This window comes from Stegodyphus dumicola, chromosome 2 (genome assembly GCF_044657685.1).
Source record: "Stegodyphus dumicola isolate Sdum_Otavi_A_Nest chromosome 2, ASM4465768v1".
Lineage (NCBI taxonomy): Eukaryota > Metazoa > Arthropoda > Arachnida > Araneae > Eresidae > Stegodyphus > Stegodyphus dumicola.
The window spans coordinates 4,796,269-4,819,919 of NC_140769.1; the positions used below are offsets into that span (position 1 = coordinate 4,796,269).

The 23,651-nt window shown below is 31.9% G+C and overlaps 1 protein-coding gene across 2 annotated transcripts in view; it reads right to left on the reverse strand.

The window, feature by feature from the left end:
• The window catches only part of skd (mediator complex subunit skuld), a 128,828-nt gene that overhangs the window by 45,001 nt on the left and 60,176 nt on the right, over positions 1–23,651 (reverse strand). Inside the window, exons 9-18 of one of the 2 annotated variants that reach the window (XM_085810395.1) lie at positions 21,137–21,468; positions 20,386–20,596; positions 17,195–17,458; positions 16,810–16,909; positions 15,150–15,331; positions 11,650–11,879; positions 10,432–11,267; positions 4,874–5,038; positions 4,626–4,723; positions 1,793–2,102 (exon numbers count right to left, since the gene is read on the reverse strand). In XM_085810395.1, the coding sequence (XP_085666521.1) occupies positions 1,793–2,102; positions 4,626–4,723; positions 4,874–5,038; positions 10,432–11,267; positions 11,650–11,879; positions 15,150–15,331; positions 16,810–16,909; positions 17,195–17,458; positions 20,386–20,596; positions 21,137–21,468 (2,728 nt within the window). Of the gene's footprint in view, positions 1–1,792; positions 2,103–4,625; positions 4,724–4,873; positions 5,039–10,431; positions 11,268–11,649; positions 11,880–15,149; positions 15,332–16,809; positions 16,910–17,194; positions 17,459–20,373; positions 20,597–21,136; positions 21,469–23,651 lie in introns of both variants that reach the window. The other variant, XM_085810394.1, reaches the window with a different exon arrangement.

Genomic DNA, 23,651 nt, shown 5'->3' on the forward strand with positions numbered 1-23,651 from the left:
TTTAATGATATCTCAAATAAGAAAAGCACTTCCTGTAACTTAAAAACTTAATTTTGAATTTTGAATACACAATTTTAAACAGAAATGAACTTAATAACTAAATAACAACAATAATAATAAAAGCTAATTAAAATATTGCAAAAACTGAATGTGTATTTCTATACTGATTATTAATTCCCTTTTATTATGCTATTAAATATTATTTTGTGGAACATCATTTCCTCATTTTACAAACCAAACATTTAAAAGAAACTCTGAATCTATAAGTTTCACTGTATCTTAGCAAACTTGTATTCTCAAGTCTTAGTAGTTCAGAAAATCCCTTTTCAAATATATTTAGTTACACAATTCAAAACAAAACCTTAATCATCTCAATTTATTTGTCCATACTGGAAAATATTCATATATATAAGCATGATTTAAAGAAATAAGAATAAACTTGCTTCAATAATTAGAACTTTTAAGTACTCTGAACAGTGAAGCAAATCCTGACAATGGTTAAAATTTATTGCAATTAGATTAACTCCAATATATTTAAACTCTGTCAAGTAAATACAGCCTCATAATAAAATATAATCCTTTTCAGAATCTTACATTTTCTAAATTTTTACTATTATATGTTACCTTTTAATATATAAGTAGGAAATTACGAAGTATTAGTAATACATCAAATGAAAGAAATTATAAAATTTATATTGCTTTTAACTGCAAGGCATACCAGCTTCATGTGAGCAGAAATCAGATGATTTCTAGAAATTATACAATTTATATTGCTTTTAACTGCAAGGCATACCAACTTCATCATGTGAACAAAATTCAGATAATTTCTGAAACACTGTCAGTGACAAAATGACACATATCTGGATGATTTGAAACAATGGAGGTTGACGCATCATTTCTGGCTTAACTAAAATCAATTTCAGATATTGTGCTTTACAACACTTACCGATTTGTTTAAATATCACAACAAGTATTCAAAACTGTCAAAAGTGAAAGACATTTTTAAAATATAAGAAATAAGAAAGAGAAACAGAAATAAGAAACAGGAAGGATTTTTATTATTTTGCTGTTATTTCTCTATTAGAGCATAATTTTAATTTATTATTACTAGCCTTATTAACATTACTATGCTCTTTCAAAATTATCATGAAATTCACAAACCAATGAATAAGTTCTGTCACAGCCAAAAGAATTTTAAAACTAGCAAAATGCTGATAAGCCACCAAAAATTACGCCACACAAAAAGGAAAGAAAGACTTTACAACAAAATAAAAAGATTAAACAGTAACCCAAATATTTGCCAAGCCTTGCTACTAAAATTATAGATATCAAGATTAACCACCAAATTCACTTAATTTTTTTAATATTTACACGCATGATCATAAAACTACATGTGTGTGTAAAAATTATTTAATTTTTTTTTAAACAGATGAATATGGCATGGCTATCACTGTAACTCATTTTTTGACATTATAAAATAAATTGGATTTTTAGAAAGAAATTTTTGAACAACAATTATACCTCTAAAATAGTTAAGCAAAAAATAACCAGGATTTCCTTCAATTTCATTACTCTGTTGTAAATTTAATTTCATTATTTTTTCTCACTAAGTTTTAATCAGAACAGCTGAAAATTTTACATTGAAAAGAATAAAAATATGTATAACAAAAATGTCTTTAATGTATAAATTTTATGCACATATAAAAGACAGAAATAAGTACTGTTTCAAGCTGAAATATTTCTTTTGCAACTCAACAACAGATACTATAAAATGATAATAAACAATGTTTACCTAAATGATATCGGCATGCCTGGGCATACAATTTTAACCGACTTGCTATGGGTCCATCACCAATGAGACTGAACCAATCGTCTACAGGTTCATCTGCCAATTTCTTTGCAGTAGATTTCCCCACTCTCATTATGCCATCACGTAACACTTTAGTTATAGGACAATGCCTCCCTAATCTACAAAGTTCATAAATAGTACTGAGTTCCTTGAAATATTTTTTTACATGAGTTAAAACACAGTCACTGTCTGGAGCTACAACAACATATGCAACATCCCTGCTGTTAGTGTAGGGTTCCAACAATAACTTGTCCTGTAATTAAAATAAAATTATAAAAAATTAATATTCAACTGCCATAAATAAACACACATACATACTCATATATGTAATTCAAAACTTGGAGAACAACAACAAAATGCCATGTGAAAGAGTTTCAGTTGATGTGTAAATGTATTATCAGACAAAAAACACACACAAATATATTATTAATTCTTTTTTATTATATTAAAAGCATATAATTTAGTTAAATTATCATAACACTTACAAAACAAAAAAAAAGGTCTTTTTTATTTTTTATTAACTCAGTTTACGCTTATGCTTGCAAAATATTAGTATAAAAAAGGGGCCAACATTTATCCCATATGTAGGATACAGAAACTGGACATCATAGTTTCAAATGAAAAAGAAGTATCTATTTTAGCATTTAAATTGAAAATTATTAGCAATTTTCTATAAAATATAACGTTAAACGACTCCCCTCGTTAACCTATTCAAATTAATAACATTCTTTCTACTCTATCATAAACAGAAAAATTTCAGAAATATTTATAACAGTAAAATGCCAATGCATACCATATGGTAGAGATGAAGGCCCACAGTAAAGACATTCGGTAACAGAGATTTTTGAGAGTAGTGCCCTATAGATCTCAAAGCAATGTTCAAAATCACACCTTTTAATTCAGCAATGAAAACTCTGTTTAACTATGTAACTAATAACTGCAAAATTTCAGCTGTTACACAGTTGGTCATATGGGAGAATAACCTTCCAAATGAAATTTGCGCTTAAACCTCCAATAATTTTTTAAGATTATTTGGGGGAGTGGTCATATGGGAGAATAACCTTCCAAATGAAATTTGCGCTTAAACCTCCAATAATTTTTTAAGTTTATTTGGGGGAGATGGAGGGGAAAATCTTTTCAGAGATTACAGAAGCAATTCTCATCTAAGATCATTGGCCCTAGCATCTATGTTGAGCGATAGAGCTCTTTTTGTCTATGTTGCCTGCTCATAGGATATTGGCAACACAGCTATCTTTTATTTTTATCCCATGCATTCCAAGTAATTACACCAAAGGGCCATTACATTATGACCAGGGGATATTATTACATTATAATCAGGGATATATATATATTTGGTCTACCAGAAAGTTATGTCAGTTTTATGACAACAATTTTCAACACATAAGCACATGTTTAGTTGCCGTATGTTTGGCTCTCTATTTTTATCGCTTAATGTATACATACTAAAGTAGCAAGTTAAGTAAAACAAAGTTGATTAATGTTAGTCTTAAGTGTGAAGCGATAGTGTACCCATGGCCACTGATAAAGTTAATTTACGCCACTGTATTTTATACGAACTTCAACAAGGAATAAATGCTACAGAGGCATGTAGAAATTTATTGAAAGTGATTGGTGAAGATACAATTTCTGATAAGGCATGCAGAAGATGATTCAAAAAATTTGAAACAGGTGATTTCGAACTTTCTGATAAGCCACGTTCTGGGTGATCATCTTTGATCGCCGGTGGTGTTATTACGACCATGTTGGAGCAAGATTCTTTTGTGACAACATCGGAGATCGCAGAAAGGTTTAATTCAGCTCAGCAAACTATTTCAAACCATATTTGGAAGATAGCATTGGTGTGGAGATATTCAAGATGGGTGCCACATGGATTAAATCAGAAGAATTTGGATGATCGAGTTGTCATACGCACATCTCTGCTTGTCTGAACAAAATGAAGCTCTTCTTGAACCAAATGATAACTGGGAATGAACAGTGAATCACCCACGGAAACAACAGAAGGGAAAGGGCATATTGTGAACCCAAAAAACCTAGCCCTCCCACCACTAAACCAAATTTGACAGATTAAGGAGAATGTTGTGCCATATGGTGGGGCATTCGAGGACCAGTACATTATGAGCTTTTAAAATCGAACAAAAAGCTCAATTTGGAGAAGTACTGTCAAGAATTAGACAATTTAATGACAACAGTTCAAGAAATGAGGCCGGCAATTTTCAACAGGAAGGACATCGGTACTGCATCATGATCATGCCAGGACACATGCTGCTTTGGGAACTCGTCCAAAAATTTGCAGAAATAGGCTAGGAAATTCTGTCACATACACCATATTGCCCAAACTTAGCGCCCTCTAAATAGGATTTGTTTTTGTCCTTACAAAATTTTTTGAAGCACAAAAAAATTCAAAAATGAAGTAGATATCAAACAAGCACCAGATCAATTTTTCGCATCAAAAGTTACATCATTTTTCAAAAATGGGATATACAAATTGCCCTCACGCTGGCAAGAAGTCATTAATAACAATGGCAATTATATTATTTTAATAAAGTTTATTCACTGTAAGAAAAATTTGTATTTTGTTTTATTCCAAAGACGGACAGAACTTTCCGGTAGCCCGAATATATATAGAAAGAGAAAGAAAATGTAACAAAACTAGTTCCATTCATTACTAATTTAAGTTCTTTTATAAAGCATCTTTTCCCCTATAAGAAACATTCAATTACTGAAATATCTCACAAATAGCTGAATAAACACTTACCCAGTATTTTAAGGCAAATGGTGACAATGCTAACCAATCTTTATCATAACCGACAAGAAGAGAAGGAATAGGTTGTGGTTCACACTGGTCTTCAGTACCTAAATCAGAAAAAGAAAATTGAATTTCAACAGATTCCATTAAATGGTGCCTGGCAATATTAGTGAAAAAGAGACTTCCATGTCCAAGGGAAATACACCAAAATTCTTACAGTAAGGAATTTCATCTTAAATTGAAATTCAGTTTCTTACCTCGTCCAGCAAGCCTGTGAAACTGCCTCCATGTCAGTGGCCCAAGAACCGGATATGTGACTTCCCAAAGTCTTTGATGGCGCCTTTGTTGCACCGCTTCTTGAAGAACAGGTTGTAGAGACCGCAGAAGATGGACTACTTCTAAATTGCTCACTGGCACTTTAGCTAAATTAAAATATGATTTTAATCATACAATTTCTGACTTCAAATTTATCAAATCAACTGACAAAATTTAAATTTTTGATTAGAGTCTAAGAAGAAAAAACTAAACATTCTTGATTAGATAGAATTATTCCAACATACATATGAACAACAATATATAGTCAGATTTTTTTAGATTTCTAAGATTTCTTCTAATCAGGCACTTATGTCCAAAAAGTAAATTATTTACCAATTATTTAAAATAAAAATAATAATAATAATAATAATAATAATAATAATAATAAAAAAGACATGCACAAAAAAATAATAATAATAATAATAATAATAATAATAATTTATGCAGTCTTGGATAAAGTTTTGAAAAAACACATTTTATTTCCACATTAAAATTAATAAAACAAAATGAAGAGCCGTTTTCATGAAATGCAACATTTTAAATCCTAAGTACATTACATCTCTGCATTTTATAAATCCACAAATGTATCTGGAATATTAATGTTATTTTACAACAAACATATCTCAACATTTAAACTGATGTTGTTGAAGTTTATATGAATTTAAGACAAGGAATATATTTTTAATTGTTAAAAATGTCACAAATTACCATTGTGGAGTAAGCATTTGTAACTTCAATATCAAGATTTAATTTTAAAAAATTACAAAAGAGGAACTGTATTTTAGTACACTTTGCATTTCAAGGAATAATAGTAATATCTGTAATGAATATTTCATAGCTACAAAAAGCATGTTCATGACAAAGCTTATCAGCAAATGTGTGATAAACAGAAATTCTAGTCAACAGACTCACTAATGTTAATTTGCATGGTACCATGCAGATGGAAATGTTTTGCATGATAAAAATTGCTACTATTAATACCTAAATATATGATTTCATACTAGACAGCCAGGTACAAAGGAAACCAAGAAAAAATTAAAAACTCCAACAAACTCAGTTTAAGATGTCAATGACAATTTCCCAGGATGAAAAGAGCATATTTTTGGTGAAATTTATACCACAAAACACTGTGTTCAAAGAATGCAAGCAATATTACAAGATAATATATTGTCAGGAAACATCCATAAAAACTGGACTCGGGTTGCTGGAACCAAAAGCATGCTGAAAGTCCCCAGAAAAGAGATTTTTGGTCCTTCACCTTAATTCCAGATCTAGCTCCAACTTATTTTCACCAACTTATTTCAGTTCAAGGACTTCCTTAGTTTAAAATACATTATGTATAAAACATTATGTTCAAAATACATTATCAACAACTTCTTAAACAGATTAAGACAACCAAATCCAACAAAGAAATTTTTCAAGCATTTCACACATAATTTAGCCCCCCCCCCTCCAAAAAAAAAGACATAACTATTTACTGTTAGACATCTGAAATATTCTAAGAGAATGTAAAACCAAAATTCAATGCCCTTAAAACCTAATTACCATTCACTCAATACTGGAATTTATAACCTAATACAGTGAAGTGCACCGTCTGATTACAAAGCTTACAAATGAAATGGATTGTAGATCATATAAAATCAATCAAAATTATAATCATCAATATCGTTAAAAAAGTTTTAACTGAGCAATCTGTGAACTGCATATTACAAAATGTGTGTCTTAAAACATCAGGAGTAGAAATAGTATAATTACCTTTCTGAAACACATCAATATCTAGCGTCTGTGTATATATACTTCACAACACATAAAATACTTTCCAAACATTTGAAAAAATATGTATCTTCATTAGAGCATTATAAAATTTTGCTATGGACATTCTGAGTCAGGGATAAAGAGTTGTTCACTTCTGTTGAATTTAGATCTTTTTAGAGAAAGCCATCAAAAACCACTGATTAGGCACATTACAGTTTTAGCATAAATTTTGACCTACAATTTTAGCACAGAAATTTTGACTTGAAATTTAATATAATATACAATTGTACAATTATATAATTATAAACAACAGAACAGTTATCAAACAAATATTTTTAGCACAGATTTCTACAAGTATACCTCCAGTTCTCTTTGATATTTACTCCTGCTTTTATACAATGAAAGAGCCTACAACAAATTTTTCTTTCGAATAATAAAATGCCGTGTCACAGAAAGAACAAAGCATTATATACAGGAAAAACCTCATTTAATGTGAATTTGGTATGTACTGTCATCAGGTAAACACAAAGTGACACCACATTACATCCCAATTTAAGTAGACAGTTAGTCAGAATCCACCCCCATTAAAAATATTTTCTACCACCAATCTCCAGTGATAAATTCCTTTTAGTCAAGCAAACTTTGAAGAAGCAGAAGTATTGAAGAATGAGTGCAGATGTTGACATTTTGAAAAATAATAATGATTTTTTAAAAGAAAAATTTCAACAAAAATTAGCCAAAGGCCTTCAGAATAAAAAAGAAATAGAAATGAAGGATGAAAGAATGAAAAAAAAATTTCTAATTAGAATGGAAATTACTTTTGCTTGGATTCTTTGATATAAATAGAATTCATCAGCAGCCAAGCGGTAAACTTGCTGAACACTGGTAGTTCGGCCTGCAGTTCAATTCCCCTGGTAGTTTGGTCTCGGTGAATGGGCTGACTGCGTGGGCATTTTTGTGGTTTTCCCCATGTTTAATGCATATATGAGAAAGTTTCCCTTAAGAAGTCCTCCACAAAGGCATCCCTTTCCTTACGTAAATAGCCCTCATGCACTTTGCAGTAATCAAATAAACCAAACCAAACTTTGATCTAAATAAGTTTCATACAGATTTAGTAGACTAGATATTAAACATCCAAAATGAAAGTTTAAACTTGAGATTTTATTTTCAATTAAAAGAAAATAACTTTCAATAATAATTTCAATTTTGGAGGGCTGATCCTGATACTGGAATGAAGCACAGCATCAAAGATGACCAAAACTTTGATAAGGTAATTTAAGCTATCAAGAATTGTAGATGATGATGAAAACAATCTCATCTAATATTTTTTAATTAAAAATTTATGAAATTGGTTTTGAATAATTTTAAGTATTTATAATTAGAAGTAATAACAAATGTGTATGATAAATAAACTATTAATTTTTAGTTAAGAAAATCATTTTGGTTTTTAAGGGAATGACGGAAAATCAAGAACATGGGTGGAAGAAATTATGAAATTAACCAAATTTTAATGACAGCAAAATAACACAAATGATCTAAAAGAAAAATAAGCAACTGAGAACAATGAGGTAAAAGGGCAAACTCTCTCCTTGTCGAGAACAAAGCTTCTACTTCACCCAACCCTGCTCGAAATGCAAAAGCCATTTTATTTCATCAACCAGCTATATCTTAGCAAAAATGAGTAATCATAAGATGGAATTCTGTCAATTCTATGACACGATATGGTTGATTTGGTGGTGGTGTAATAGATGCCTAGTGACAAAACATAGCAAGATTCAAGATGATTTTATTATTGAGGAAAGCAAGTCTGGATTCGCAATATTTGGTTTACATATGGACGGGCTTCTTATGAGGCCTACATTTTTGTTAGCTCAGCACATATTCAGTGAACAAAGAAGGTAGTCACAAAGCATCTTGCCCAGAGGAAAGCCTAAGTGAAAGTGTCGCAGCAATTCAGAGGAAGAAGGAAAGAGTCAAAAAGTTTCAGTTCGAGTTTAAAAAAAGTTTTGGTTTACAATTATTTGACTGGACAAGAGGTATCTGCGTTAAGCATTATGCAGGATTGCATGATTAATTTGAATGATACAGTTTAAATTTATAGCATTATTTTTAAGATAAGAGAGAGGAAGTCCCCAAATTAAATAAAAAATAAAAGAGGTTACAGCCAATTAAAATTAGAAGTCTGCTTTCATATTTTTTACCTCGCACACACACACACATGTATATTACATAAGGAAAAGTAAATTTAAATTCATATTCGTCATTGGTACAATTTTTTTGGGCTAATTCTAAAATATTATTGTACAAGTAACTAGTCAATGAGACTTTTTCCAAAAACCCAAAATAAATCAATGCTGTGTAAAAACAAAATCTGTACCAAAGTGCAAAGTACCAATTGAAAAGTGCAAAAACAGTTATAAATACAGGCAAAAGGACTTTATATATCCAAAATATAACTTCTTCAGGGCATTGATGCAACAACAGAAGTAAAAGCCTGTTTCTGACCTGACAAATGCAAAAAGACACAAAATTACTCTTAAATTGAAATAATAAATTATAAATTTAAAAAACACAAAATAGTTTTAATTAATGTGTGCTCCAATCGGACTGACAGATGCATGTAATGATTTAAATTAATTTATATAGTTTAAATTTATAATTGTGCATTTCTGTGAAAGTATCAGCTCAGAAGCAGTTTTTTTTTTCTTTAAAAATTTTTTTTTCTTGCAGCGCCAACCCCAATGAAAAAATAAAATAATTTTGGCTTTGTTTGTTCACTTTTCTATTGCAATAATGCCTGTATGAATTTTGCTTTTATACAACACTGGAGTATGGAGAATCTGGAACAGGTCTCATTTACTTGTTATTTTTACTTTTTATTTGTGGTTCCAATTCATTATTCTAATAGTGATATGTTTTTGAATCTACTTTGTGTTGAACTGATAAAACTGAATAAATATTGCTACTAAAATAATTACAGCTTACAGCACATATTTGGGTCTTGGTTTTGAACATACTTTGTTGTTGATTTAAAATATTAATGTACATCACACACACTACAGATTACATAGCAACACTTTTTCCAGTTTAATTTAGTAATTACATAGACCTACAGTATATGAAATTTCATACACAGTCCTGTGAAATATATGAGAAGAGAAAAATCAAAGAGTGGCAAAGAAATGGCTTATATTTTGGGACAGAGAATATCCAAATTGAATTTAAAATTCAAGATAAGTAATATGAATTGAACGAATATATTTACATAATAGAGAATCTAATTCAAGAAAATGAAAAAAAAATGAAATGATAACAATAACGAAATTATCTTACCTAGAATGTGCTTAAATCTGTGTGACAAAACAATATTCATTTCAAACATAAAGTTCAGTATCAGAATTCCAGGGCAATATTTTGAGTCTCTGATTAAAACATTAGATAAGAAAATCTACCTTTCAATCAGGCTCAGCAAAAAAAGCAGCATGTTGCTTCTTTTATTTCCAGACTGATAAAACTTTATTGTTTGTAAGTATTTCAACATTAATATGAAATCAAAATTAACTAATAACTTATGCAATTAACATGGTACATAAAAGCTTAAAAAATATCAAAAATGTAAAAAACAAATAAATATGGTTTTTCAGAACATTCGTAAAGTTATACACAATTCCACTTTCCTGACTTCAAGATATAAGGAAATGAATAACATTTATCTCCATTCGTTCACTTAAAAAGAAGGAATTACCTGCGAGATAAGGCCACTTATGAAGGCAGGAAGACTTCAAATTCTCATCCATTTTATTGTTGTTCATATTGTCAACAGCTTGTCGACCAGTGTCCAGTGCAAGAAAACATATTTCACACCCATCCGATATTTCAAGAGCATTATATTGTGAATTAAATCTATCAAAACTGCGAAACTGTTCTGCTTTGTGAAATATGGAAAACGTAGAGTATATGTGTGAGCACTGCACTTTTATTAAGTCCACAACACTGTGTGGCACATGGTCCACTTGAGCGTTTGTTTCATCCTCTATATTCTGGCCAATGTCCGCCTTTTTGGAGGATACACTCTCTACAAGAGAGAGGCTTTTACGGCAGAAGAATGTTTCATAACGATGACCCGTAATGTCAAGTTCATCTTCATAAAAAATACCTGCACGATGGCTCTGATGCCGATTCACAACCGCACTAAAACCACAAGTACATTTATACTGTGGTTCATCTGTTCCTGAAGGTATGAGACTGCTCGGCAAATTAATGCCTGCATCTGCACCTTTGGTGTTCATGTTGCAAACACAAAGGGTACAGCTTGCAAAGTTGTGATCTTTAAACAGATTGAGCATAGAGTCAGCTATCACGAGATTTACAAGCAGGCTATGTGCCTCAGGTATTGAGGAAGTTGTGCCACTACTGTCAACAGAGTTCAAATGTTTGTTCAAGTAGGATGAGGCACTGGATGCTGGGCTCTGCAGTTCATAGTTCATGGGCAATGTTCGTTGATCAATGGGATTTTCCACAGCAAACATGGGCGGCACCATTCTTTCACCATCATTTACTGGCATCATTGAAAACTGAGAACTGGAAAAGTAATTCGCATTAATAAAATTACAACCACCAGTTTATGAATTCGTTTAATAAAACTACTCATAAAAAAATTCCAAAAAATTTTATCAGACTACAAATCCAAAATTCCAAAAATTTTATCCGACTATAAATCCACTATTTATCAAGTTAAAATATTAAATTTACATCCTTCCTATGAAAACCGCAGATGCTTGAATTTTGTAAGAATTACAAAAATCATAATTAATGGTGGACAATGGATATTAAAATATCAAAAACATTTGGAAATTTTTTTAAATTTAAAACACTAAGTTTTGTTAAATGTGAATCAATTTCCAAATGGAAGTATATCCTATTAACATGGTGTATAAAATCACAGAAAATGTCTAACTCTTACTTTGTATTTGCAGGTAGCCTCTCAGCATGTCCAATTACTTGAGAGTTAGGTAATGATGTGTTGGCAGGAAGAGGGGATGATGAAACTGCTTGAGTCCATAAAGGTTTATAAATATGATCTGCAGATAAAGTGACTGGTTGAAGTTGACTCGGCAGAGTAGTCAAGGAAGCATACCTCTTGGAGTTAATAAACTTGTACTGCACAGGTAACTTGTAGACAAAAGACCAATCCTTTCAAAAAAAAGAAAAAAGAAAAAAAAAAAGTCATTCTATAAAACACCAAATTTATATTACATTCACAATATAGAAAAAAGTGCATATTTCAATTACTAAAATCAACAAAATTAATTTCATATAAAATCATTACTTATTATGAAGGAAAAAAATAGTAAATAGCTACAGGAAATACAGTAAAGATCCAATAATCTACATATCAGGAACTTTACCAGATTTTCAAATATGCTGGAATACTGGACTAAAACTGTACAATGCTGCAAAAAGATTTTTGCATTATTGAATGTACTGAGGAATAAAATATATTGCATACAGTAATTCTGCAAACATACTTAATGCTTCATTAATAAATTTATTTACAATGTAATTGCCCTTAATCAGTTTTTGCTTTGAAACTGTCATTACTGCCAGTACGTATTGGCAGTCATTATACTGCCAGTAAGTCTTTAGAAATGAAACTGCCCATCTGCTTTAGAGAACCCGCAATGGTGGAAGACATGATAGGGTAATCTTATTGTTACTGAGAAAGAAATTATTTTAATTATTTCAGAAATTATTTTAATAACTGGTACAAATTGGTTAATAATGTCTACTTTTTTGTGAGTTTTTAAAGTCACACGTTTCCATTTCATACTCTTAACAAGATTTTTATCAAATTATGAAAACATTTTAAATAAAGAAAGAAGACAAATAATATATAAATGTGAAGTTTAAAACCAAGGATTGGCAAAAAGTGCCAAAGACTGGAAAATGGCAACTGTCTATTCTTTTTGAAAATTATTACTAAATGAAATACACTGGTGTGCAAAAATTAAGGACGAGACGGTTTTTTCAATATAACTTTGTACAAAAGCTTCCTAAATCAACACATTTAATACCGTAAGATCCCCAATACGTAAGGACATGAGTAATGTAAGCAACACTTACTAAAAGAGAAATCAGAGGGATAAAAAGAAGCTTTATTGAAAAAGTAGCATGGAGCGCAATGCGACTGAAGGCCAAAACATTCCTGTGATGGGTGTCCAGCAAGAAACATCCGGTCTTTAATAGGGGATATGATCTCCCCTGACTGCTAGGCAGGTTTCAGAGCGTACGCCTATGCTGAGAATGAGGGTGTCAACGAGTTGTTGAGGCATTGCTGCCCATTCGTCTTGCAGCGCCAACTGAAGCTCCGGAATTGTTACTGGTGGTAAGGTACGAGCTGCCAAGCGTCTGCCTAGAAAATCCCCTACATGCTTGATGGGATTGAGATCCGGAGATCGTGGCGGCCAATCCTCACTCTCTAAGAGCTACTGTGCGATGACATGGTGCATTGTCGTCCATGAAAAGGAACTGCGGACTCATAGCGCCTCTAAAAAGACGCACATATGGAAGAAGAATCTCGTTACAATAACGGGTCCCGTTGACTGAACCTGCGTCGAAGATGTGAAGGTCTGTACGACTACCAAGCATTATACCTCCCCAAACGAGAACAACGCCACCTCTATACCTGTCCCTTTCAATGATGTTCGAGGGATGATTGCAGCTTCCCCGCTCTCTCCAGATGAGTATGCGATGAGAATCGCTACTCAGACTGAATCTGCTCTCATCTGTAAAGAGTACTCGTCCCCATTCATTGTCTCTCCAATTCCGGTGTTCCCGATACCACAGAGAACGCCTTCTCCAATGGGCAGGCGTTAGAGGTACACACCGTACAGGGTGTCGTGCAAACAGACCACCACCATGCAGTCTTCTGGCCACGGTAAAACGTGATTATCGGTCGTCCAGTTGCCTGTGTCCTGTGTCTAGCGATTTCTCCCGCTGTCTGCCGCCTGTTTCTTCTGGCCTGTAAGGCAATATACCGGTCATCTTCGGGTGTGGTTCCTCGTGGACAACGACTACTAATCCCCCGGATAGCTGTTCCTGTAGTTTGAAATTGTCTCCAAAGTCGTGAAACGATGCTGTGAGCAATTCCGAACTCTGCAGCCACACTTGTGACACTGCGGCCTTCCTCCAACTTCCCAATGATTCGACCTCGGGTAAAAGCATCCAGATGTCGTCTAACAGATTAATTATTCGCCATTTCTAGCTGAGGCAGCAACTCGGTGTGATTTTAACTGCTATATGGTGTGCAATCTCTTTGCCAGAAATACTGATGTTACACCGACAACATGCTTTATACTACTCAGACACTCCCCCATTACGTCTACCTGCATATCTGTGCATGTGCTACCGTACATCACCTTACTTAATCTCCTGATTGGTCTTTCTGTACACTCTGCCTCTTCGTTCAGCTGATATGCTAATTTTTCGACTTCGTCCTTAATTTTTGCACACCAGTATATATGCAGGAATGCCCATGAAAAGGCCATCTCATTTATCAAAAGCTTTTGTAATTTGTAAAAATTTTCCTAAACCTGCAATTATGATAAATTCTTCTAAAACTACACATCATCTATAATTACAGATATATATATTTTTTTCCTTTAAGCACAAAAATCAATGCGCAGAAGGGGGGTGTCAAATGCACTAAGGGACATAATTTTGAAAACCGATATGATTAAGCAAATAAAAATATAGATTTTCATCAATGATTATAAAATGAACTTTGAGCTCAGTTCATAGAGTAGAAAATCAAAGACATTCAGGTCTGGTGGTTGCTTTTTTTTTTTTTTTTTTTTTTTCTCCCCCTTCAATATTTAAATCACATAAAAAGCAAATATTCAAAAAATTATCATTTTCGAACAACATGATGAGATAATGGAACTAGTTAAGTAGCAAATCCTTGAAAGGAATGAAATATGAATAAATGTTTTAAGCACTAGAATGAAGCTTAAGACCACAAATAAGTACATGCTTTTACTGTAGAAAGTCATTCTCTCAGAATTTTTTTACATCCTCTTCAGAGCTATATTGTAGCAGACATTTAAGCAGCCCTAACTACCTAAGCAATTTTGAATTATAATCTAGAATCAAACCTTATCTGAAAAAGTCAAATTTAAACTGAAGTACTAAATTACCAATATTCTGCAGAAAGTTTTCAATAAGCAATTTTTATTCTACCGAGAAAGATTAAGCATTGGAAGCTTTTGAAAAAATTGGACATCAAATCAAACGAAAGCAATTATCATCATTTCTATACATTATGAAACACTAATCAAATCTTTTTGTGGATAATTTTCAAATATGAATTATATATTTTTAATTAAAGTTTTAAAAGGGGAGAGGATTCCACTTACTCTTAAGCTGTGGGGGGGACAATAAAAATATAACATGTTTATAACTTACTCTGACAGGTTCATAATATGGACTACTTCCACCATCTATGTAACCTTCTATACGCTCGCGGCAACAATCAGAGCTATCCAAAGTTGATAAATCAGTGCCACACAGAGGCCCTGAAGGAGATGGGGCTGTATTGTGCTCTAATGATGGTGGAGTAGGAAACATACGAGTAAGTTCAGCAACACCTATAAAAAGCACCTTATTTAAAATATGTGGAAAGATTCTGAAAAAAAAAATTAAATACCAACAAATCATTAATATATTAACTTTGTATTACAACAGCTCCATTAATGATATGCAAGAAAATTATGATTATGACTATATCTTTATTAACTGATTTTGCCAATGAGTAATGAATAAAGAGAAGCAAAAAAAGTTAATAAAGGTTAAAAATTTTCAAATTTGCATTAAAACCAAGGGTATTTCTCAGAAACAACAATAAGCACTTAATCCTGAAATTAAATGAAACAAAACCAGACTCAATATTAAACCAAATCACATTATTAAATGCATCATCTAAATAAATTTAGTACTGTTGATACTACTGAGGCAGTTCAATTATTCTTGTACGATATTTCTTTCACTTCACTAACCTTTTTAACTAAACCTGTCATTGTAAACAAAGCCTTTCATAGTAAAGAAGAAAAGGAAAGATTGGTTATTTAACTAAAAGCAAAGTATGCAAGGGTCTAAGAAAGACACTGTATCTGCTCATCATCTACTCAATCTCCAGTAATTATAATAATATTTTAAACTAAATTCCTCTCCTAAAAATGGAAAATTTTCTTTCGTATACATGTTTAACTTTCAATTGCCCAAGTTGACTCCAAGACAGTACAGTTCCCCAAAATATACCATAACAAAAATGGTATTTTTTGAATGCCACCTTGCCACACAGACAATATATGTTTACAAATATCCATCACTTCTCCAGGATTCAAACATCAAACAAATTCCTTCACCAGAATTCAAACATAAGCTCACTAGTATGGCAGACACCATCACTACACTATACCAATTGGACAGACAATATTCTTGACAGTTACAGGTAGAAGTAGATGGGACAACAGAATTTCCCAATTGGTCATACAGGTATGGTCCAACTGCACTAGCTGTGGAGTTTCATCCCAATTCTGATGGAGAACACCTTGGGGGGGGCAGCCCAAGGATCTTCCATCCCTCTTCTCCTAACAACAACCTCTCAAGAGCAGAAAGAAACTTTACATGTCCTCTAAATGTATGACAAATCTTCTACCACTTAAGCTATGAAAATATAAATTTGAAAATGGTCTAAGGCCATCTGTACAAACATTAAAGAATACTTGAATTTAATATTCTCTCTTAAGTACTTCTGTTTATTAACATAATAAAAATAATTCCTCCAGGGAAAAAAAAAAAATGTTTTTTCTGATAAACGGAAAATTTACCAAAGATTTAAATAAAATAATTCTGAATTTTCAATAACTACCCCTTCTTTGTGACAGGCCATAAAATGACTATTTTAATTTTTTCAAATTTATGAACGTACATTCAGATGTTTATTTTCATACAAATGTACAATCTTTAGATATTTCATATTCCTAACCAATATTTAATTCTTAAATGAAATACTCAATGTGATATAATTAATTCTTAAAAAAATGCAAATTAAAAAAAAATGTACCTAGGATTCCAGTTGTGCAAGAACTGCTTTTGCATTTTCCAGAAAATGGATCTTCAGGTGTCCCACATAATTTTCCAGTTGGGGTTGAAGCAGTCTGAAACTAAATAAAAACCACGTTGTGGGAAATACATTAATTAAAAACTGACCAGAATTTACCTCCATAGCCATTAAACTAATTACAACAAACAAATCTTCTTTCATTTCTAAATTCACATTTTATAAGTTTTAAAGTTTCTCCTAATTAAAAGATTTTTAAATTTCCCTTTAGTAATTGACTAAGTAAAATAACTTAAAAATTTCAAAAACAGACTTGTGGTTTTCAGCATTCGAGTCTAAATACTATTCAAGAGCACATAAAATTATTTTTACATGACATTTTCTGTACCTGTTCATCAGGTATACTCTCATCTGAAGATGATTCAAAAATGTTTTCTAAATCATGATCTGTGACTTGGAGATCTCTTTCACTCTTAAGATCAGTACTGTGGTGGTGAGGAGTGAGAGGAGAGGAAATTGGCTGTTCACCATTAGGAGGTGGCTTTGGAGTATCCTGAGTGGGAGTAAGAGGTGCAGATGCTGTCTGTCCTGGAGTGAGACTCTGTGATTCTGGAGTAGGTGGGAGTCCTGGTTCTTTTTTGATATCTTCTTCCTAAATAGGAAATTTCAATAATATATTGAACTAAATATGTGGCTACACTCTTTAAAAAAAAAAGAAAAAAGAAAAAGATACACTTACAAATAGAGTGAAACTTAACTAAATGGAAAAGCAGTTCTCAATTTGCTCAAAACTACTTTTATATCAGAATTATAATCCCTTTTATATGTGCAATTACAGGCAATCATTTCTATAAACATGCTTTCTTTAGGTATCATTAAAAAACATAATTTTAAAAAATTGCACTTCACAGAAAATGCCATTGAGTTTTCAAGGTTAGAAATAAGATTACAGGATTGTGACTGATACAAGGAAAGTTACCATCTCATTATTATTGAAAATAATAATCTTTTTGAGGCACAAATCTAACCATTTCAAAATGCTCACAGACATTCTGCAGATATTTGAGAAGAATAACATTAAGTTTGACAGTTTTGCTTCTCATTTCCACCATCCCCTCTTTAATAGCCCAAACAGAGATGAAATGTCATCTTTCAATGCAAGTTTCAGATTAGGGAATAAAAAATGTGGACAATAGTCAAGTCTGGTCAGCTCAGTGCAGAGTGGGAATGCTCTTCTTAATTTCAAACTTTGCCGCAGTCAGTCATAAGTGTACCAGACATAACCATCGCACTTGATTTAGAATAATGCCACATTATCACATCTATTACTCCACACACAAGCCTCTTAATCATGTGACTGAGAACTTCCACACAGAAAACGCAATTAAACATCTGAATAATTTCATTGTAATGGTTGATTAACCACCATTTGCTCCCTGAGTCATCCTAACATATTCCCTTCCTCTTTAAACTGAAACATACTCTTCAAACACGTGACAATATACAAGATGTGACAAAAAAAGAGAGAGAGACAAGTCCAATAAATCACTGTACTTACAAAATCAGTTCTCCGTGACATTATCACCTTCAAAGTAGTCCCCTTCAGCATTCGGTGCTGCCATTACTGGTAATAGTTCTGGAACGAGGTTTGTAGAAGAAATAAAAAAAGTCTCATGGAGCCAAATCAGGTGAATGAGGAGGATGGCCCATCACAGTTATATTTTTGCTGGTCAAAAACTGCTTGACAGATAGGGCCATGTGAGTGGGTGTTTTGTCCTGGTGCAACAGCCATCCATCACTATACAACTGTGGTCATTTTTTCATGAAGTCTTTTTAGTACTTCAGCCTAGTAGTGTTGATTAATAGTCTGACCACAGGGGACCAACTCAATCATTACAATTCCATTAATGTTTAAGAAGACAATCAACATTGCCTTGAACTTTGATTTTGACATGCGTGTTTTGTCCTTCTCCCTGAAAACCGCTTATGCCTTCAAACACACATGCACGAGACAAAGTTTCATCTCCATAAGCCTCAGTTAACATTTGAAATGTTTCTGTGGCTGATTTCTAAAGTTTCACAAGAAACTTGATATTAAATCGCTGTTCAGTTTTTACATTAGACATTTTTTGCTGGCAGAATGCAGTTGCACATGTTCACTCAATAATGCAGTACTCCCAACTGGTGTGATCATTTAAGTTGAAATTGGCCGCATGGAGAGGGGAGATGTGTGGGATGATTCCACCAAACCAGAAATTGCCCATTTCACTCTTTTTTCAAGCTACACACTTAGTCTCGGGTTTTTTTGTTTGTTTGTTTGTTTGTGTGCGTGCGTCTCGCACCTTAATATCTCATTAGGGTAATATCTCATTAAAGTTTTAACCATCTTTCCTTACATAAATCAAAATTTAATTTTCACCATCTATTGCACATGGGGACATTGACAACAAGAATTTCAATTTTCAGAACTAGGCAGGTCTGCACTTTTTCAAATATTTATATAAAGGAAATATATACAAATTGGCACATACACTCTATTTTTTGTCTCTAACAGAATAACAGCAATATTCCTGAAAATTTATTGTCAAAACATGTACATCAAATTTCTGCTTATCCATTTAATTCACATATAACTCAGGCAATTACAGAAATTACTGATATGAGAGGAGGAATACATGTTAAGTTTTAAGCTGCAGGTGCATACAGGCAAACCTCATTTTATTGCAGTACACAGATTATACATTCTGTTATATATTTATTTCAAATAAAGTCTGTCATAAAACAGCATTAGGTCAGTTGATCAGCAACATTCTACTAAATGGTATTCATTCCCTCTGCATCTCAATCACCCATTCTACTAATTTCTCATAGGATTTCAAACTTTTCACTATTGCTGTATAAAAATACCATTAAATAATAGTTATAAATGGATTTAAATGTTAATTATACTGCATTTAGGCCTTTAAAAGATTTTCACTCCATCCCCTCCCCAGAATTAATTCTAAAATTATCCCTCCCTAGAAATTCTTCAAGAAATACTACAGTAATATTATAAATTTTAGACATGTAATATTAACAACATTAAATTGTTCTTATACATTACAAATTTTCCGTAACATGTACTGAAATTAGAAAATTAGTCCCTAAATGCTCAGGTGAGATTAAGAACTGCAAATTTCAAACTGCGATTTTCAAGACATCTGTGTTGTTCTCAAAATATGCCCAAAACTAGTCTCTTATATAAAAAAATTAGTAAAACTATGAATGCTAATTCCTCAAAAGAAATTAGAAGTGCCACTCAAGAACATCATAAGTGAAAAGAAAGCAAAATAAGTCTTCTGTTCAAAGAATATATGTAGTAAAAATATTTATATTCTACAGGAAATTTAAAGAGAAAAAAAAATTCGACTGTCTGCACATTTATTGTGGTGGATTGAAATGACCTACAATTTGCTGAAGTGTGCCTGTACATAAAAAACATGCATACAAAAAATTTAAGAAGACATTTCAAAATAATAAACAGAATTAAAATACACCTGCAGTAAACACTTAACCGATACTACAAACCTTAACACATACATCTACTCTAGCTCGAAAACTGGATGATGGGCTTTCCTCATCAAACTCGTCATTGAACTCGTATGGATCCTTTGGCTTCAAAGGTAAATTTTCGTCTATCTGCATCTGATTCAGATTGTCTTTTCCATACGGATAACCATATCCATCTAAATTATCTGCACGAGTTCTAGTATAAGGCCACAATCTACGACGTTTGGCAGACATACTTTCCCTGAAAATAATAACAATTTTTTTTAAATACAAATTTATGTTTCATACCTATGCAATCATAAAAATAATTAAAGAATACAAAAAATACGATGAATTTTCTGAATTTTTAAACATTTAAAATCTTAGAATATAAGTTAACTTACTATTTCCTTCTGTGCTGGAAATTAACATTAACAAAACAGTTATAACAATAAAAATCTTTGCCTGCAGCATTCTTCAAAAAACTGTCAGGATTCGAAAAATTGTTCCTATTAAAATTCCTTATTAATAAAATAAAAAGGAAGAGTTAATACCCTTAACTTTTTATTAAAAAGTGGCAGCTTTTTGGATATAAATATCAATAATATTAAATACTGTTATTCTGAAAAGAATTATATTTTTAAAGAATTGTTCAAATAGTCCTGAATTTCAATTTACACAGGCAAAGAAAATTACTTTTCAATAATGAAGTTTCTTTAAAAAGAAAAATGTACTCATTGGAAAGCATAATTGTTACAAAATGTTTGTCAGATAGAGATTCTGAAACATTTTATATACTTACCATACAGATGAATTTAGAAATGTGTAGTCATATAACAGACCATCCATAACTAGTTCATCATGTGGATCTTCATGTGAGCATACCACAAGAGAAGGTCTTTTCAGCCCTTGCACAGATATAGATGGGGGAGCAGGAGTTGAAGGAACGGAACTAAGAGCGACAGGAGGTTTTATGTCTTCTTGGGTTCCTGGCACCCAACTACTATTATTACTGTTATTATTGCTGCTATTGTTGGTACTATTATTTGTGGCAGTGGGTGGAGGACCAGGAGATTCTTCAGACTTTATATTTTCGACAAGATTAGATATTGTGTTTTGATGAGGAGATGAAACCTGGATAAAATAAAATTATTATCATTATATATGTCAATACATAAAACAGTTTATCACACACATTATTTACATGAAACATATTAAGCTGCCATAAACTGGGATGACTTCAAAGCATATGCTTTTTACCAACAAAGAATATTTAACTATTAACCTACAAGATCAAAAATTGAATTCAATAGCCTTTACACCTTAGTTTGAGGCACATTATGTAACTCAACAAATCATCAAATTTCACAATATCATTGGTTTAACTAAATGTATGAAAATAATATTTTGTAATATATTTTAGCATAAGAACAGCAAAAGACTTTGCATCCATGATCATAACATTACTACTGAAGGAATCTACATTAATAGTATTCATCAATTTGTTTCCAAAAAGCTTTCAGTAGTTTGATACTATTCACCAATTTTTTTTTCATTATAATTAAAGAAAACTTTTACAAAATAGAAGTGTTTTTAATTATTTTTTTTAATAATTATTTTATTTTATTTTATTTATTTATTTTTTTTTTTTTTTTTTTTTTTTTTTTTGTCATGACAGGGAAAACTGACTGCATTTTGGAAGTTCTAGGATGAAGATTTCATGGCTGTGGTTAAAAAAATACTTCATAATTTCGCATACGTACCCTAATAATTTGATATTTCCAAATGGCAAACTTAAAAGACTTTTCTGAGAATATTCATTCATTCCATATTCATAAACATTCTGATAATAATAACAAAAAAAAAATGAAAGAAAGAAATCTCATTTTACAGAAGAATAATACAAGTGAATATCTACTTAAATTTTAAAAAAAAACCTTAATCATTTACATAACATTCTTTTAAAAAAGCTATGCACTTCTGCAAAAATGTGTGACTTGATTTCCATCTGCATAGAAGTATGTGTGACCTGATTTCCATCTGCACACAAGTATGTGTGGCCTGATTTAAATCTGTATACAAGTGCTTACAAGGTAGAGTTCCTGATAGTTTGCCAAAATTTTTATTCAGATACTGTTTGTATTTCAACAATATAATAATGTTGCTTTTATGTCTGCATTATTGTTTTATAGCTCAATGACTATAGCTATTCTACAGCACACACCACAAAAAAAAATCTATTCTACAATTAATAAATGTACAGCTAAAAAAATACTAAAGATATATGCCAAAAGTTATAAGATGTTTAATGATGAAAAATTATTACTTTTCCAATATATGGTTCCAAATGTTTCAACACATCTGAGAAATCTGAATTTTGTTTCAGATTGAGAGTTTATTGCATTCTTTATAATTAATACACATTATATACTATAGTTTTCAAGTGATTAAAAGACAACTTCGCAATAAATACATACAATACAATAAATTACATGAGAGATGATTGTTTTTTAAAAAAGGCATTACAGTTAACAAATAGCAAGATTCTAAGACAGCTACCAAGCATATCTATCACTACATACATACTCTTTAAAAATAAATTATTTGACACAAAATAAAAATTTGCCTTTGAATATTCTTTTCCGCTTTTACAATACACTTATTTCATGAAATTAAATGCTTAATTTTCTACTGCAAACTTCTCATCTAATGTCACACACAAAATGGCTTTCCAGCGCAATTCCTTTTTACTATCAATTCCCTATATAATACTGATATTTAAATTATGTACAATGTGAAATCCCTTTTTTCTCAACAAATTGGAGATGTGAAGAAACTCCCCTGCTTTAGTTTCACAATGCCTGAAGATCAATCATAAATTTTTGCACGGGTGGAGAACTCTGTGCCGCCTTCATATAGGGGTAAGAAATTTCTCCTTACCTCTGCCTGAAGGTGCAAACTTTCCCCATCATAGGTGTCATAGTGTGGGAAGAGACTGAAATTCAATTAAGAACATGGACACAGGGCTTCGCTCACTCCCTTGTATAAAGATGGTCTAAAGATGGCAAATCCAGTCTAGACTGCAGGCTATGCCATGACAGCATTTACATAAGGAATTGCTTAGTTGAAATCTTTTACAACAATGACTCCTAACTTGAGAAGCATGCACTCTCCACAGTCAAAATCACATTTTGAAACTTTGGGGGGGGGATAAAAAAAGAACATACAGCAGCAGTGCACAGAGAGCTACAAGTCAAAACTTCTGAAACTAAATTCACATTATACCAAGTCGCAGAAAGGATCTTCTATATAACAAT